The following is a 16,228-nucleotide window of genomic DNA, read 5'->3' as shown; positions in this document are numbered from 1 at the left end:
GGAGCAAAGCTAGCTGTTAAAACCAGTGTCTCGTCACAGCAGACCAGAACACTGTGCTGTAATACATGTAACACACACACACACAGACACACACACGCACAAACATACACAAACACGCAGAGATACACACACGCAAAGAAACACACAGAGACACACAAAGATAGAGACACGGCCAGCCCGCTCACTAAGCAGGATTAGGCTTAGCCTATTGCGGCAGATTGACTGACCAAGTCACCAACAACACACAAAACCTCACATAATTCTGCCCGAAAACAATGACAATTTCTCTCAACCAGTGGCATATGGGCTTTTTAGGTGAGCGCTGATGCCGCCCTGTGATAAGCAGTGTCCACTTTGTCAAAGGCAGCGACTCTTGTCCGTTCCCAGCCTCTCCAGGGTGCTGTGGGAGAGACACATGGCTGCGGAGCTCCACCAACGTCCCGTCAAAGAAATGATCTCAAATCAATCAGTGGTGTAAAGTACTTGATTAAAAATACTTTAAAGTACTACTTAAGTCGATTTTTTTTGTATCTGTACTTTACTATTTATGATTTTGAATCATTTTACTTCACTACATTCCTAAAGAAAATAATGTACTTTTTACTACATTTTGAATGCTTAGCAGGTCAGGACAAGGGTCCAATTCACAGACTCCCTGGTCATCCCTACTGTCTCTGACTCACTACAAATCAAATGCTTAGCAGGTCAGGACAAGGGTCCAATTCACAGACTCCCTGGTCATCCCTACTGTCTCTGATCTAGCAGACTCACTAAACAGAGAACATCCCTGGTCATCCCTACTGCCTCTGATCTAGCAGACTCACTAAACAGAGAACATCCCTGGTCATCCCTACTGTCTCTGATCTAGCAGACTCACTACAGAGAGAACATCCCTGGTCATCCCTACTGCCTCTGATCTAGTGGACTCACTACAGAGAGAACATCCCTGGTCATCCCTACTGTCTCTGATCTAGCAGACTCACTACAGAGAGAACATCCCTGGTCATCCCTACTGCCTCTGATCTGGCAGACTCACTACACAGAGAACATCCCTGGTCATCCCTACTGCCTCTGATCTGGCAGACTCACTACACAGAGAACATCCCTGGTCATCCCTACTGCCTCTGACTCACTACAAATCAAATGCTTAGTTTGTAAATGATGTCTAAGTGTTGGAGTGTGCCACTGGCTGCCTGTAAATTAAAAAAACTAGAAAATGGTGCCGTCTGGTTCGCTTAATATAAGGAATTATAAATTATTTATACTTTTGATACTGAAGTATATTTAAAACGAAATACTTTTAGACTTTTACTCAAGTATTGTACTGGTTGATTATCACTTTTACTTGAGTCATTTTCTATTAAGGTATCTGATAACATATATAGCATTATGGTACAAAAGAGTATGCGACCTTTACTATAGCCAACAGGCTGGAGATAAAATGTACGATAATGTAATGAGACACTTTTACACCATGCAGGTTTCTCCCATCAAATAGCCTAACCAAAATGGCGTCCAGATAAAAAATGTGCTGACGTGTTAAACAGCATATAATAAAAACAGGACAGGCGTTTCATCCCGTGGTCTAAATGGTCATGATCAGTGAGTTGGAGTTTGTATCTGTACCTCTGTATATAACCTCATTACTAACCTGTACCCCTGCACACTGACTCGGTACTGGTACCCCTGTATATAACCTCATTACTAACCTGTACCCCCGCACACTGACTCGGTACTGGTACCCCTGTATATAACCTCATTACTAACCTGTACCCCTGCACACTGACTCAGTACCGGTGCCCCCTGTATATAACCTCATTACTAACCTGTACCCCTGCACACTGACTCGGTACTGGTACCCCTGTATATAACCTCATTACTAACCTGTACCCCTGCACACTGACTCGGTACTGGTACCCCTGTATATAACCTCATTACTAACCTGTACCCCTGCACACTGACTCAGTACCGGTGCCCCTGTATAAAACCTCATTACTAACCTGTACCCCTCCACACTGACTCGGTACTGGTACCCCTGTATATAACCTCATTACTAACCTGTACCCCTGCACACTGACTCAGTACCGGTGCCCCCTGTATATAACCTCATTACTAACCTGTACCCCTGCACACTGACTCAGTACCGGTGCCCCTGTATAAAACCTCATTACTAACCTGTACCCCAGCACACTGACTCGGTACTGCTACCCCCTGTATATAACCTCATTACTAACCTGTACCCCTGTACACTGACTCAGTACCGGTGCCCCTGTATAAAACCTCATTACTAACCTGTACCCCTCCACACTGACTCGGTACTGGTACCCCTGTATATAACCTCATTACTAACCTGTACCCCTGTACACTGACTCAGTACCGGTGCCCCTGTATAAAACCTCATTACTAACCTGTACCCCTGCACACTGACTCGGTACTGGTACCCCCTGTATAAAACCTCATTACTAACCTGTACCCCTCCACACTGACTCGGTACTGGTACCCCTGTATAAAACCTCATTACTAACCTGTACCCCTCCAGACTGACTCGGTACTGGTACCCCTGTATAAAACCTCATTACTAACCTGTACCCCTCCACACTGACTCAGTACTGGTACCCCTGTATATAACCTCATTACTAACCTGTACCCCTCCACACTGACTCGGTACTGGTACCCCTGTATAAAACCTCATTACTAACCTGTACCCCTCCACACTGACTCGGTACTGGTACCCCTGTATAAAACCTCATTACTAACCTGTACCCCTCCACACTGACTCAGTACTGGTACCCCTGTATAAAACCTCATTACTAACCTGTACCCCTCCACACTGACTCGGTACTGGTACCCCTGTATAAAACCTCATTACTAACCTGTACCCCTCCACACTGACTCGGTACTGGTACCCCTGTATATAACCTCATTACTAACCTGTACCCCTCCACACTGACTCAGTACTGGTACCCCTGTATAAACCTCATTACTAACCTGTACCCCTCCACACTGACTCGGTACTGGTACCCCTGTATAAAACCTCATTACTAACCTGTACCCCTCCACACTGACACACTGACTCAGTACTAACCTGGTGCCCCTGTATAAAACCTCATTACTAACCTGTACCCCTCCACACTGACTCAGGTACTGGTATCCCCTGTATAAAACCTCATTACTAACCTGTACCCCTCCACACTGACTCAGTACTGGTACCCCCTGTATAAAACCTCATTATTGTTGTTCTTATTGTGTTACTTTTTATTTTTATTTTTTACTTTCGTCTATTTTGTAAATATTTTCTTAACTCTTCTTGAACTGCGCTGTTGGCAAAGGGCTTTCTAAGTCAGCATTTCACGGTAAGGTCTACACTTGTTGTATTCGGCGCATGTGATAAATAAAGTTTGATTTGATTTGATACTAATATCTCACTTTGAACCATGGTGTGTGTGTACATGTGCGTGTGTCCCTTGCACTGTGGGGTGTGTGTATGCATGTGTGTGTATGTCCCACCTTGCACCACGGTGTATGAGGCCTCCACAGAGGACAGGTTGGTGATAACGGTGACGTCATCGTCTCTGCTGGAGCTCTCTATGTCAATGTTGATGGAACGTTCTATCTCCCGGTGCAGACTGGTCACCATGCCAGTAGGATAGGTTACATTGGTCAGACGACCCTCACTGTCATACCTGGAGGACAGAGACATATAGAGGTTACTTCTCACTCTCCCACCTGGGAAGATAGGGACAACTAGTGACAAAATAGTCCTTAATCAATGTAATTTGTCATTTGCTCTGGATAAGAGCGTCTGCTAAATGACTTAAATGTAAATGTAAATGTAAGTTGTAATTTTCAGTCCTCTCCTCTCCTCTCCTCTCCTCTCCTCTCCTCTCCTCTCCTCTCCTCTCCTCTCCTCTCCTCTCCTCTCCTCTCCTCTCCTCTCCTCTCCTCTCCTCTCCTCTCCTCTGCTCTCCTCTCCTCTCCTCTCACAGCTTACTTGTACAGAGGAGCTGGGAATAGCTGGTCTCCGTGGATTTCTCATAATATGGCAGTTCTCAGCAGAAAGTGTGTGTGTGTGTGTGTGTGTGTGTGTGTGTGTGTGTGTGTGTGTGGTGACAAAAGCAAACCTCTATGGACCTCTACCACCTGTCCGTTCTGTTAGCTCTGACTGAAGCACACACTTGTGTGACAGAAGTGAACTCCAGGGGGCAGCAGTGCACTGTAAACAAATCCTAGCTCGATGTCTGCCAGGCAATGCAGCTAATATGTGACCCTGAGTGCTGCTGAAGTGTCCGTTTTGACAAATGCATAAAAACATCCCACTCACTGGTAGAAGGTGGTCCATCCGGTCTCGTCAGCCTTGGTGGCCAGTAGTCCTGTACTCCCAGAGTACCCCAGTAGGGCCACCTCCTGTCCCTGGGCTGAGACACTCCTCAACCCCCCAGCAGGGTCCAAACCCAGGGTCACCACCTGGTTCTCTGGCAGTAACACCAGTCTGAGGAGGCCAGAACTCCCCCCCTGGCCCAGACCCTCCCTTCTCACCCTGAGAGTGTTGTTGCAGTTGTCCACCACCGTGGCGAGCTCTCTGTCCGGCCCATAGGTGAAGTTATATAATGGTTCTCCCGTGACCAGACTCACGGTCTGTAGATGTTGACCGTCACCGTTGAACACATAGAGCTCCTGTTCCCGTGGCGACGCAACTTCATATTGTCCCATCATTGATCCGGATCCCGCCCCCGAGGCTGACGGGCCAGGTCGATTGGCTCGTACGGCTCTGATGCGTATGTTGTTAAGATCGGCGATGAAAAGCGTTCCGTCGGGTGAGACGGCGAGCGAGGCGGGGGAGTTGAGGCCGGAGTCGGGCGCGTAGCCGTCGTCGCCATAGAAACAGTTGCAGTTGACATCATTCTTGCAGTCGCAGTCTGATGTGGCGCCGGCCAGCAGAGACATCTCGCCATTAGTGGATACCTGAGAGAGAGGGAAGGGGAGAAAGACAACAAACGAGAGAGAGAGAGAGAGAGAGAGAGAGAGAGAGAGAGAGAGAACGACAGAGATGAGACAAGGAAGACAGGAAAGACAGAATGTTTTAGAAACAGAAAAGTGAAGTTTCAAATTTTAATGTCACGTGCACAAGTACAGTGAAATGCCTTTCTTGCAAACTCCAAACCCCACAATGCAGTAAGGTAAAGGTACTTTCTAATGTTTAAAGACAAAGGTGTTGTTGTACCTGTCTGACGCGGTTGATTTTCTTCTCGTCCGTCTCAGCGATGTAGAGAACTCCGGTGTAAGACAGGGCGATGGCTGTCGCGCTCTCCAACGCAGCATGGATGGCAAGCTTACTCAGGCTGTAGTCTACACCTGGAACCTGACAATGCATGGGCCGCCCTGCTATGACGCTCACCTGGGGCGATAATGTTATTTAATGTACAGATAATATAACAAGACATATATGATAATAGCATCATGATTTTGTTGAAGTCACGATAACCTCTTGTATCGCAATAACTGATTATATCGTGATAATTGATTATATCATGATAATCGATTATATCGTGATAATTGATTATATTACGACAGTAGTTTAAAACTGCTTATATGACGATAATTGATAAGGAAGCAAAACTCACTTGGTGGTTCTCAGTGATGCGCAGCACAACGTTGTTCTCCAGGACGTACAGAGAGTTATCCATGGGGTTTACTGCCAGGTCTGTAGGCCACTCCAGACGCACCTGATAAACAAAATAACAAATTCAGGGTTTATCACAAAAGCCACATAACAAAAAGTATGTGGACATCACTTCAAATTAGTGCATTTGGCTGTTTCACTCACACTAACTGCCGAGAGGTGTATAAAGTGGACCGTACAGCCATGCAATCTCCATAGACAAACATTTGCAGTAGAAGGGCCATTACTGAAGAGCTCAGTGACTTTCAACGTGGCAATGTCATAGGATGCCACCTTTCCAACAAGTCAGTTCCTCATTTCTGCCTTGCTAGAGCTGCCCCGGTCAACTGTAAGTGCTGTTTTTGTGAAGTGGAAACGTTTAGGAGCAACAACGGCTCAGCTGTGAAGTGGTAGGCCACACAAGCTTACAGAACGGGACCCCTGAGTACTGAAGTGCATAGAGAGTAAAAATCATCTGTCCTCGGTTGCAACATCACTACTGAGTCCCAAACTGCCTCTGGAAGCAACTTCAGCACAATAACTATTCATCTGGAGCTTCATGAAATGGGTTGATATGGCAGACCAGCTGCACCATGCACAATGCCAAGTGTTGGCTGGAGTGGTGCCGCCGTTGAACTCTGGAACAGTGGAAGCACATACTCTGGCGTGAGGAATCACGCTTCACCATCTGGCAGTCCGATGGACTAATCTGGGTCTGGCTGATGCCAGGAGAACGCTACCTGCCCGAATGCATAGCAACAACTGTAAAGTTTGGTGGAGAAGGAATAATGGTCTGGGGCTGTTTTTCATGGTTTGGGCCCCTTAGTTCCAGTGAAGGGAAATCTTAATGATACAGCATACAATGACATTCTAGATGATTCTGTGCTTTCAACTGTGTGGTAACAGTTTGGGGAAGGCCCTTTCCTGTTTCAGCAATGCCCCCAGACACAAAGTGAGGTCGATACAGAAATGGTTTGTCGAGATCAGTGTGGAAGAATTTGACTGGCCAGCACAGAGCCCTGACCTCAACTCCATCGAACACCTTTGGGATGAATTGGAACGCCGACTGCGAGTCAGGTCTAACCACCACCCATCAGGGCCCGACCTCACTAATGCTCTTGTGGATGAATGGAAGCAAGTCCCTGCAGCAATGTTCCAACATCTAGTGGAAATCCTTCCCAGAAGAGTGGATGTTGTTATAGCAGCAATGTTCCAACATCTAGAGGAAATCCTTCCCAGAAGAGTGGATGTCGTTATAGCAGCAATGTTCCAACATCTAGTGGAAATCCTTCCCAGAAGAGTGGATGTCGTTATAGCAGCAATGTTCCAACATCTAGTGGAAATCCTTCCCAGAAGAGTAGAGGCTGTTATAGCAGCAATGTTCCAACATCTAGTGGAAATCCTTCCCAGAAGAGTGGAGGCTGTTATAGCAGCAATGTTCCAACATCTAGTGGAAATCCTTCCCAGAAGAGTAGAGGCTGTTATAGCAGCAATGTTCCAACATCTAGTGGAAATCCTTCCCAGAAGAGTAGAGGTTGTTATAACAGCAATGTTCCAAGATCTAGTGGAAATACTTCCCAGAAGAGTGGAGGTTGTTATAGCAGCAATGTTCCAACATCTAGTGGAAATCCTTCCCAGAAGAGTGGAGGTTGTTATAGCAGCAATGTCCCAACATCTAGTGGAAATACTTCCCAGAAGAGTGGAGGTTGTTATAGCAGCAATGTTCCAACATCTAGTGGAAATCCTTCCCAGAAGAGTGGAGGTTGTTATAGCAGCAATGTTCCAACATCCAGTGGAAATACTTCCCAGAAGAGTGGAGGCTGTTATAGCAGCAAAGGGGGGACTGACTCCATATTAGTGCGTATGATTTTGTTAGGAGATGTTCGACATACTTTTGGTCATGTAGTGTATTTTCAGAATTTTACAGGAGACCAAAAAGAAAGTGTTCATTGCATGTAAACCAGATCAGGTTGTTTTCAACCTGTTTGAAACGTTCATAACTGATTTAAATGGACACTTACATATTTTTGGCTCCAACTAAATCACGTTCCTCCCTCCCCCCACTCTCCCTACCTGGCTGACGTCCATGCTAGCGTCACAGCTGAGTGGTCGTACTGCGGTCAGGTCGTTGGCGCCCAGTAGAGTGGAGATGATGCCGTTTTGGTCAACCTTACGGATCATAGTGGCGTCCACAAAATACATCAGACCATTCTGATCCACAGCAATACCTGGAGAAACACACACACACTGCATCAGACCATTCTGATCCACAGCAATACCTGGAGAAACACACACACACACTGCATCAGACCATTCTGATCCACAGCAATACCTGGAGAAACACACACACACACTGCATCAGACCATTCTGATCCACAGCAATACCTGGAGACACACACACACTGCATCAGACCATTCTGATCCACAGCAATACCTAGAGAGAAACACACACGCACACACACACACGCACGCACACACACACGCACGCACGCACGCACGCACACACACACACACACACACACACACACACACACACACACACACACACACACACACACACACACACACACACACACACACACACACACACACACACACACACACACACACACACACACACACACACACACACACACACTGAGAATATTGTTATCCACAGCAATACCTGGTGAAACACACACACACGCACGTACGTACGCACACACACACACCATGAGAATATTGTTATCCACAGCAATACCTGGTGAAACACACACACACATACTGCATCAGACCATTCTTATCCACAGCAATAGCTGGGAGGGGGAAGGAGGATTTTTAATTCACCTTAATACATAAGTGGGTACAAAATAAATACATTAGGCCAATAAATGTTATTTTATAAGATGCAACAACTTGGTAATTAGTAAGTTATGTAATGATGATGAGTATTGTAGCATTGCTTTCCAGGGTCCCTCAGGGTATCACTGTGTCCTTCCAGTTTCTACTTTCTGTTCGCCAGCAAGTTGATCAAATGTCTTTGTAAAGTAAAGACTGATATGATGCATTTATCACCTGCTCCCATTTCACCCGTCAGTGATGTCACCTTGTCCATAGCAGACAGACAGACGGACGGACGGACGGACGGACGGACGGACGGACGGACGACGGACGGACGGACGGACAGATAGACAGTTGTGCTGTGTGTCAGTGGTGTCACTCTGTCTATAGTAGGCAGACAGACAGATAAATAGTCAGACAGTTGTGTATTCTCTTGAAAACCCACCACCCTAAATGTAACTATGATGTACACACAGACAGACAGACCGATATACAGACTGATATGCAGATTAGATTGAGGTCTGGGCTTTGACTCGGCCATTCCAAGACATTTAAATGTTTCCCTTTGCACCACTCAAGTGTTGCTTTCGCAGTATGCTTTAGTTCATTGTCCTGCTGGAAGGTGAACCTCGGTCCCAGTCTCAAATCTCTGGAAGACTGAAACAGGTTTCCTTCAAGAATTTCCCTGTATTTAGCGCCATCCATCATTCCTTCAATTCTGACCAGTTTCCCTGCCGATGAAAATCATCCCCACAGCATGATGCTGCCGCCACCATGTTTCACTTTGGGGATGGTATTCTCGGGGTGATGGGAGGCGTTGGGTTTGCACCAGACATAGCATTGACTTTGATGGCCAAAAAGCTCAATTTTAGTCTCATCTGACGAGAGTACCTTCTTCCGTATTTTTTTCTTTAAGAAATAGCTTTTTTTCTGGCCACTCTTCCATAAAGCCCAGCTCTGTGGAGTGTACGGCTTAAAGTGGTCCTATGGACAGATACACAAATCTCTGCTGTGGAGCTTTGCAGCTCCTTCAGGGTTATCTTTGGTCTCCTTGTTGCCTCTCTGATTAATGCCCTCCTTGCCTGTTCCACGCGTTTTGGTGGGTGGTCCTCTCTTGGCAGGTTCGTTGTGGTGCCATATTCTTTCCATTTTTTAATAATGGATTTAATGGTGCTCAGTGGGATGTTCAAAGTTTCTGATATATTTTTATAACATAGCCCTGATCTGTACTTCTCCACAACTTTGTCCCTGACCTGTTTGGAGAGCTCCTTGGTCTTCATGGTGCCGCTTGCTTGATGATGCCACTTGCTTAGTGGTGTTGCAGACTTTTCAGGACAGGTGTATATATACTGAGATCATGTGACAGATCATGTGACACTTAGATTGTACACAGGTGGACTTTGACTTCTGAAGGTAATTGTTTGCACCAGATCTTATTTAGGGGGTGATATGCACGCAACACTTTTTCTTTTTAGAATTTGGGGATTTTCTTTTCATTTCACTTCACCAACTTGGACTATTTTGTGTATGTTCATTAGATGAAATACAAATAAAAATCAATTTAAATTACAGGTTGTAATGCAACAAAATAGGAAAAACACCAAGGGGATAAATACTTTTGCAAGGCACTGTACAGACAGACAGACAGACAGACAGACAGACAGACAGACAGACAGACAGACAGACAGACAGACAGACAGACAGACAGACAGACAGACAGACAGACAGACAGACAGACAGACAGACAGACAGACAGACAGACAGACAGACAGACAGACAGACAGACAGACAGACAGACAGACAGACAGACAGACAGAAAGAGAGAAAGGAATAGCAGTGATGGATCGAAGCAATGCCATGGAACGGATGAAGAAGAGAGGGAGAAGAGAGGGAGAAGAGAGGGAGAGGGGTAACAGGGTGCCTTTGAACAGAGAAGTACTAGCACACGGGGAGGAGAGGAGGGAAAGAGAAAGAGAGAGGCCAGTGACAGAAGAGCTGGAGGGCTGAGAGAGATAGAAATAGACAGACAGAGAGAGGGAGAGAGAAAGAGGACTGACGGGGCAGGCTGATAAGTGCTGGCTGGCTTTGTATCCTTCTGACAGGAAGGATACACACACACACACTCACACTCACACACACACACACACACACACACACACACACACACACACACACACACACACACACACACACACACACACACACACACACACACACACACACACACACACACACACACACTGAGGAAATGTGACAGGGTGACATCTTTGACAGTTTGGTGTCAAAGCCTTGCTTCATCACGTCATCCTAATTTCAGATGTAATTTGGTTTATAACCTCCTTCTGCTTCTGCCCTGCTTTACTTTCACTACTAGACGGACAATTAAATTCATCATCAGTGTTCTGATATAGAAAAGGACAGATATCACTACTACTTTCACTACTAGATCATGAATACCAGCACCTCAGTAACAGTCTCTTCCTTCCCTATCCTAGTTACACTTGGGAACTTATGAGGGTACTGTCCATGGCTTAGCCCTCATTTTGTGGAAGATCTCTTTGTGTGTGTATGTTCCTCTACTCCTCACCTTTGGGGCTCATCAGTGTCGCCTCAGTAGCTTTGCCTCCATCCCCACAGCGCTCGTCGAAGGGCAGACACTGCTCTCCTGTCCCAGCTACTACCTCTGCATTGTCCGACAGAAGCCGCCCGCCCGTCAGAGAGCGCACACGGTAGATACGCCGCGAATTGGTATCCGAGATAAACAACGCTCCTGTTACCGGGTCAATGGCCAGGAAGTACTTATGAGTGGGGTTGTTACTGTGGGACAGAGAGAGAACAATAAAGTTATTGGAATTTGAATTGAATTAGTGAAAAATAACTTAGATTAAAACAATATTTCCCAGGGGGCAATTTAACAATCTTTGTGATTACAGTAACTCTAAATTACAGCTTCAATTTCACTTTTAAGCTTGGAATTTCTGATTTAAGCGAGGAGCAAAGCATCTTACCTGTGTCTGAAATCTTTGTTCCTTCAAAGAATAAGACAGAAAAAAACAACCCAAAACAAATGTTAATGTAGTATCATTGAGAGATAGCTGTAATGTTTCTGAGGGGACAACAGAACAACACAGAGAGAGAGAAGCTGTAATGTTTCTGAGGGGACAACAGAACAACACAGAGAGAGAGAGAGAGAGAGATAGCTGTAATGTTTCTGAGGGGACAACAGAACAACACAGAGAGAGAGATAGCTGTAATGTTTCTGAGGGGACAACAGAACAACACAGAGAGAGAGAGAGATAGCTGTAGTGTTTCTGAGGGGACAACAGAACAACACAGAGAGAGAGAGAGATAGCTGTAGTGTTTCTGAGGGGACAACAGAACAACACAGAGAGAGAGAGAGATAGCTGTAGTGTTTCTGAGGGGACAACAGAACAACAGAGAGAGAGAGAGAGAGAGAGAGAGAGAGAGAGAGAGAGAGAGAGAGAGAGAGATAGCTGTAGTGTTTCTGAGGGGACAACAGAACAACAGAGAGAGAGAGAGAGAGATAGCTGTAGTGTTTCTGAGGGGACAACAGACCAACACACAGAGAGAGAGAGATAGCTGTAATGTTTCTGAGGGGACAACAGAACAACAGAGAGAGAGAGAGAGAGAGATAGCTGTAGTGTTTCTGAGGGGACAACAGAACAACAGAGAGAGAGAGAGAGAGAGAGAGAGAGAGAGAGAGAGAGATAGCTGTAGTGTTTCTGAGGGGACAACAGAACAACAGAGAGAGAGAGAGAGAGATAGCTGTAGTGTTTCTGAGGGGACAACAGAACAACACAGAGAGAGAGAGATAGCTGTAATGTTTCTGAGGGGACAACAGAACAACAGAGAGGGAGAGAGAGAGAGATAGCTGTAATGTTTCTGAGGGGACAACAGAACAACACAGAGAGAGAGAGAGAGAGAGAGAGAGAGAGAGAGAGAGAGAGAGAGAGAGAGAGAGAGAGAGAGAGAGAGAGAGAGAGAGAGCGAGAGAGAGAGAGAGATATAGTTGTAGTGTTTCTGAGGGGACAACAGAACAACAGAGAGAGAGAGAGAGAGAGAGATAGCTGTAGTGTTTCTGAGGGGACAACAGAACAACACAGAGAGAGAGAGAGATAGCTGTAGTGTTTCTGAGGGGACAACAGAACAACAGAGAGAGAGAGATAGCAATAGTGTTTCTGAGGGGACAACAGAACGACAGAGAGAGAGAGAGAGAGAGAGAGAGAGATAGCTGTAGTGTTTCTGAGGGGACAACAGAACAACAGAGAGAGAGAGAGAGATAGCTGTAGTGTTTCTGAGGGGACAACAGAACAACACAGAGAGAGAGAGAGATAGCTGTAGTGTTTCTGAGGGGACAACAGAACAACAGAGAGAGAGAGATAGCAATAGTGTTTCTGAGTGGACAACAGAACGACAGAGAGAGAGAGAGAGAGAGAGAGATAGCAATAGTGTTTCTGAGGGGACAACAGAATGACAGAGAGAGAGAGAGAGAGAGAGAGAGAGATAGCTGTAGTGTTTCTGAGGTGACAACAGAACAACACTGAGAGAGAGAGAGAGAGAGAGAGAGAGAGAGAGAGAGAGAGAGAGAGAGAGAGAGAGAGAGATAGCTGTAGTGTTTCTGAGGGGACAACAGAACAACACACAGAGAGAGAGAGAGATAGCTGTAATGTTTCTGAGGGGACAACAGAACAACACAGAACACAGAGAGAGAGAGAGAGAGAGAGAGAGAGAGAGAGAGAGAGAGAGAGAGAGAGAGAGAGAGAGAGAGCTGTAGTGTTTCTGAGGGGACAACAGAACAACACAGAGAGAGAGAGAGATAGCTGTAGTGTTTCTGAGGGGACAACAGAACAACACACAGAGAGAGAGAGATAGCTGTAATGTTTCTGAGGGGACAACAGAACAACACAGAGAGAGAGAGAGATAGCTGTAGTGTTTCTGAGGGGACAACAGAACAACACAGAGAGAGAGAGAGATAGCTGTAGTGTTTCTGAGGGGACAACAGAACAACAGAGAGAGAGAGAGAGAGAGAGAGAGAGAGAGAGAGAGAGAGAGAGAGAGAGAGAGATAGCTGTAGTGTTTCTGAGGGGACAACAGAACAACAGAGAGAGAGAGAGAGAGATAGCTGTAGTGTTTCTGAGGGGACAACAGACCAACACACAGAGAGAGAGAGATAGCTGTAATGTTTCTGAGGGGACAACAGAACAACAGAGAGAGAGAGAGAGAGAGATAGCTGTAGTGTTTCTGAGGGGACAACAGAACAACAGAGAGAGAGAGAGAGAGAGAGAGAGAGAGAGAGAGAGAGAGAGAGAGATAGCTGTAGTGTTTCTGAGGGGACAACAGAACAACAGAGAGAGAGAGAGATATAGCTGTAGTGTTTCTGAGGGGACAACAGAACAACACAGAGAGAGAGAGATAGCTGTAATGTTTCTGAGGGGACAACAGAACAACAGAGAGGGAGAGAGAGAGAGATAGCTGTAATGTTTCTGAGGGGACAACAGAACAACACAGAGAGAGAGAGAGAGAGAGAGAGAGAGAGAGAGAGAGAGAGAGAGAGAGAGAGAGAGAGAGAGAGAGAGAGAGAGAGAGCAGAGAGAGAGAGAGCGAGAGAGAGAGAGAGATATAGTTGTAGTGTTTCTGAGGGGACAACAGAACAACAGAGAGAGAGAGAGAGAGATAGCTGTAGTGTTTCTGAGGGGACAACAGAACAACACAGAGAGAGAGAGAGATAGCTGTAGTGTTTCTGAGGGGACAACAGAACAACAGAGAGAGAGAGATAGCAATAGTGTTTCTGAGGGGACAACAGAACGACAGAGAGAGAGAGAGAGAGAGAGAGAGAGATAGCTGTAGTGTTTCTGAGGGGACAACAGAACAACAGAGAGAGAGAGAGATAGCTGTAGTGTTTCTGAGGGGACAACAGAACAACACAGAGAAGAGAGAGAGCTGTAGTGTTTCTGAGGGGACAACAGAACAACAGAGAGATAGCAATAGTGTTTCTGAGTGGACAACAGAACGACAGAGAGAGAGAGAGAGAGAGAGAGAGCAATAGTGTTTCTGAGGGGACAACAGAATGACAGAGAGAGAGAGAGAGAGAGAGAGATAGCTGTAGTGTTTCTGAGGTGACAACAGAACAACACTGAGAGAGAGAGAGAGAGAGAGAGAGAGAGAGAGAGAGAGAGAGAGAGAGAGAGAGAGAGATAGCTGTAGTGTTTCTGAGGGGACAACAGAACAACACACAGAGAGAGAGAGAGATAGCTGTAATGTTTCTGAGGGGACAACAGAACAACACAGAGAGAGAGAGAGAGAGAGAGAGAGAGAGAGAGAGAGAGAGAGAGAGAGAGAGAGAGAGAGAGAGAGAGAGAGAGAGAGAGAGAGAGAGAGAGAGAGAGCTGTAGTGTTTCTGAGGGGACAACAGAACAACACAGAGAGAGAGAGAGATAGCTGTAATGTTTCTGAGGGGACAACAGAACAACACAGAGAGAGAGAGAGATAGCTGTAGTGTTTCTGAGGGGACAACAGAACAGCACAGAGAGAGAGAGAGATAGCTGTAGTATTTCTGAGGGGACAACAGAACAATAGAGAGAGAGATAGCTGTAGTGTTTCTGAGGGGACAACAGAATAACAGAGAGAGAGAGATAGCTGTAGTGTTTCTGAGGGGACAACAGAACAACACAGACAGAGAGATATAGCTGTAGTGCTTCTGAGGGGACAACAGAACAACAGAGAGAGAGAGATAGCAATAGTGTTTCTGAGGGGACAACAGAACGACAGAGAGAGAGAGAGATAGCAATAGTGTTTCTGAGGGGACAACAGAATGACAGAGAGAGAGAGATAGCTGTAGTGTTTCTGAGGTGACAACAGAACAACACAGAGAGAGAGAGAGAGAGATAGCTGTAGTGTTTCTGAGGGGACAACAGAACAACAGAGAGAGAGAGAGAGATAGCTGTACTGTTTCTGAGGGGACAACAGAACGACAGAGAGAGAGAGATAGCAATAGTGTTTCTGAGGGAACAACAGAACGACAGAGAGAGAGAGAGAGAGAGAGAGAGAGAGAGAGAGAGAGAGAGAGAGATAGCAATAGTGTTTCTGAGGGGACAACAGAACGACAGAGAGAGAGAGAGAGATAGCAATAGTGTTTCTGAGGGGACAACAGAACGACAGAGAGAGAGAGAGATAGCAGTAGTGTTTCTGAGGGGACAACAAAACGACAGAGAGAGAGAGAGAGATAGCAATAGTGTTTCTGAGGGGACAACAGAATGACAGAGAGAGAGAGATAGCAATAGTGTTTCTGAGGGGACAATAGAACGATAGAGAGAGAGAGAGATAGCTGTAGTGTTTCTGAGGGGACAACAGAACGACAGAGAGAGAGATAGCAATAGTGTTTCTGAGGGGACAACAGAACGACAGAGAGAGAGATAGCTGTGGAGCGGTGGAGGGAAGAGCATAGTTAAATATGGATAAAAACACCCAGGAGATATACGATCTAGTGCAGTGTATAATTCTACTTCAATCACTCTGTCCCCCGAGCCCTCCCTGCTTTCATTACAACCTCACTGATCTCATCCAACATGTTCTATATCTTACACACTACTCCACTCCTCTGTCCTCTCCCCCTCCTCTCCTTTTCTCCTTCACTCCTCTTCTCTCCCTCTCCTCATCCCATTCCCTCCACCACTCCTGCTCTCCTCTTCTCCTTCACCCTTCCTCCCACCAGTCCCTCTCTCTTCTATC

General features: G+C 46.0%; 1 protein-coding gene across 1 annotated transcript in view; it reads right to left on the bottom strand.

Annotated features, from left to right (window-relative positions):
- Window positions 1-16,228, bottom strand: part of LOC123992382 (teneurin-2-like) — a 150,589-nt gene that overhangs the window by 20,438 nt on the left and 113,923 nt on the right. The window contains exons 19-25 of the mRNA XM_046293523.1: window positions 11,488-11,508; window positions 11,067-11,296; window positions 7,733-7,887; window positions 5,622-5,723; window positions 5,222-5,395; window positions 4,322-4,962; window positions 3,508-3,683 (exon numbers count right to left, since the gene is read on the bottom strand). Of these exons, the coding sequence (XP_046149479.1) occupies window positions 3,508-3,683; window positions 4,322-4,962; window positions 5,222-5,395; window positions 5,622-5,723; window positions 7,733-7,887; window positions 11,067-11,296; window positions 11,488-11,508 (1,499 nt within the window). The remainder of the gene's footprint in view (window positions 1-3,507; window positions 3,684-4,321; window positions 4,963-5,221; window positions 5,396-5,621; window positions 5,724-7,732; window positions 7,888-11,066; window positions 11,297-11,487; window positions 11,509-16,228) is intronic.

The sequence above is a fragment of the Oncorhynchus gorbuscha genome, linkage group LG13 (genome assembly GCF_021184085.1).
Source record: "Oncorhynchus gorbuscha isolate QuinsamMale2020 ecotype Even-year linkage group LG13, OgorEven_v1.0, whole genome shotgun sequence".
In the NCBI taxonomy this organism is placed as follows: Eukaryota; Metazoa; Chordata; class Actinopteri; order Salmoniformes; family Salmonidae; genus Oncorhynchus; species Oncorhynchus gorbuscha.
The sequence above is the reverse complement of the archived record's forward strand: the minus strand, read 5'-3'. Positions and strand labels throughout refer to the sequence as shown.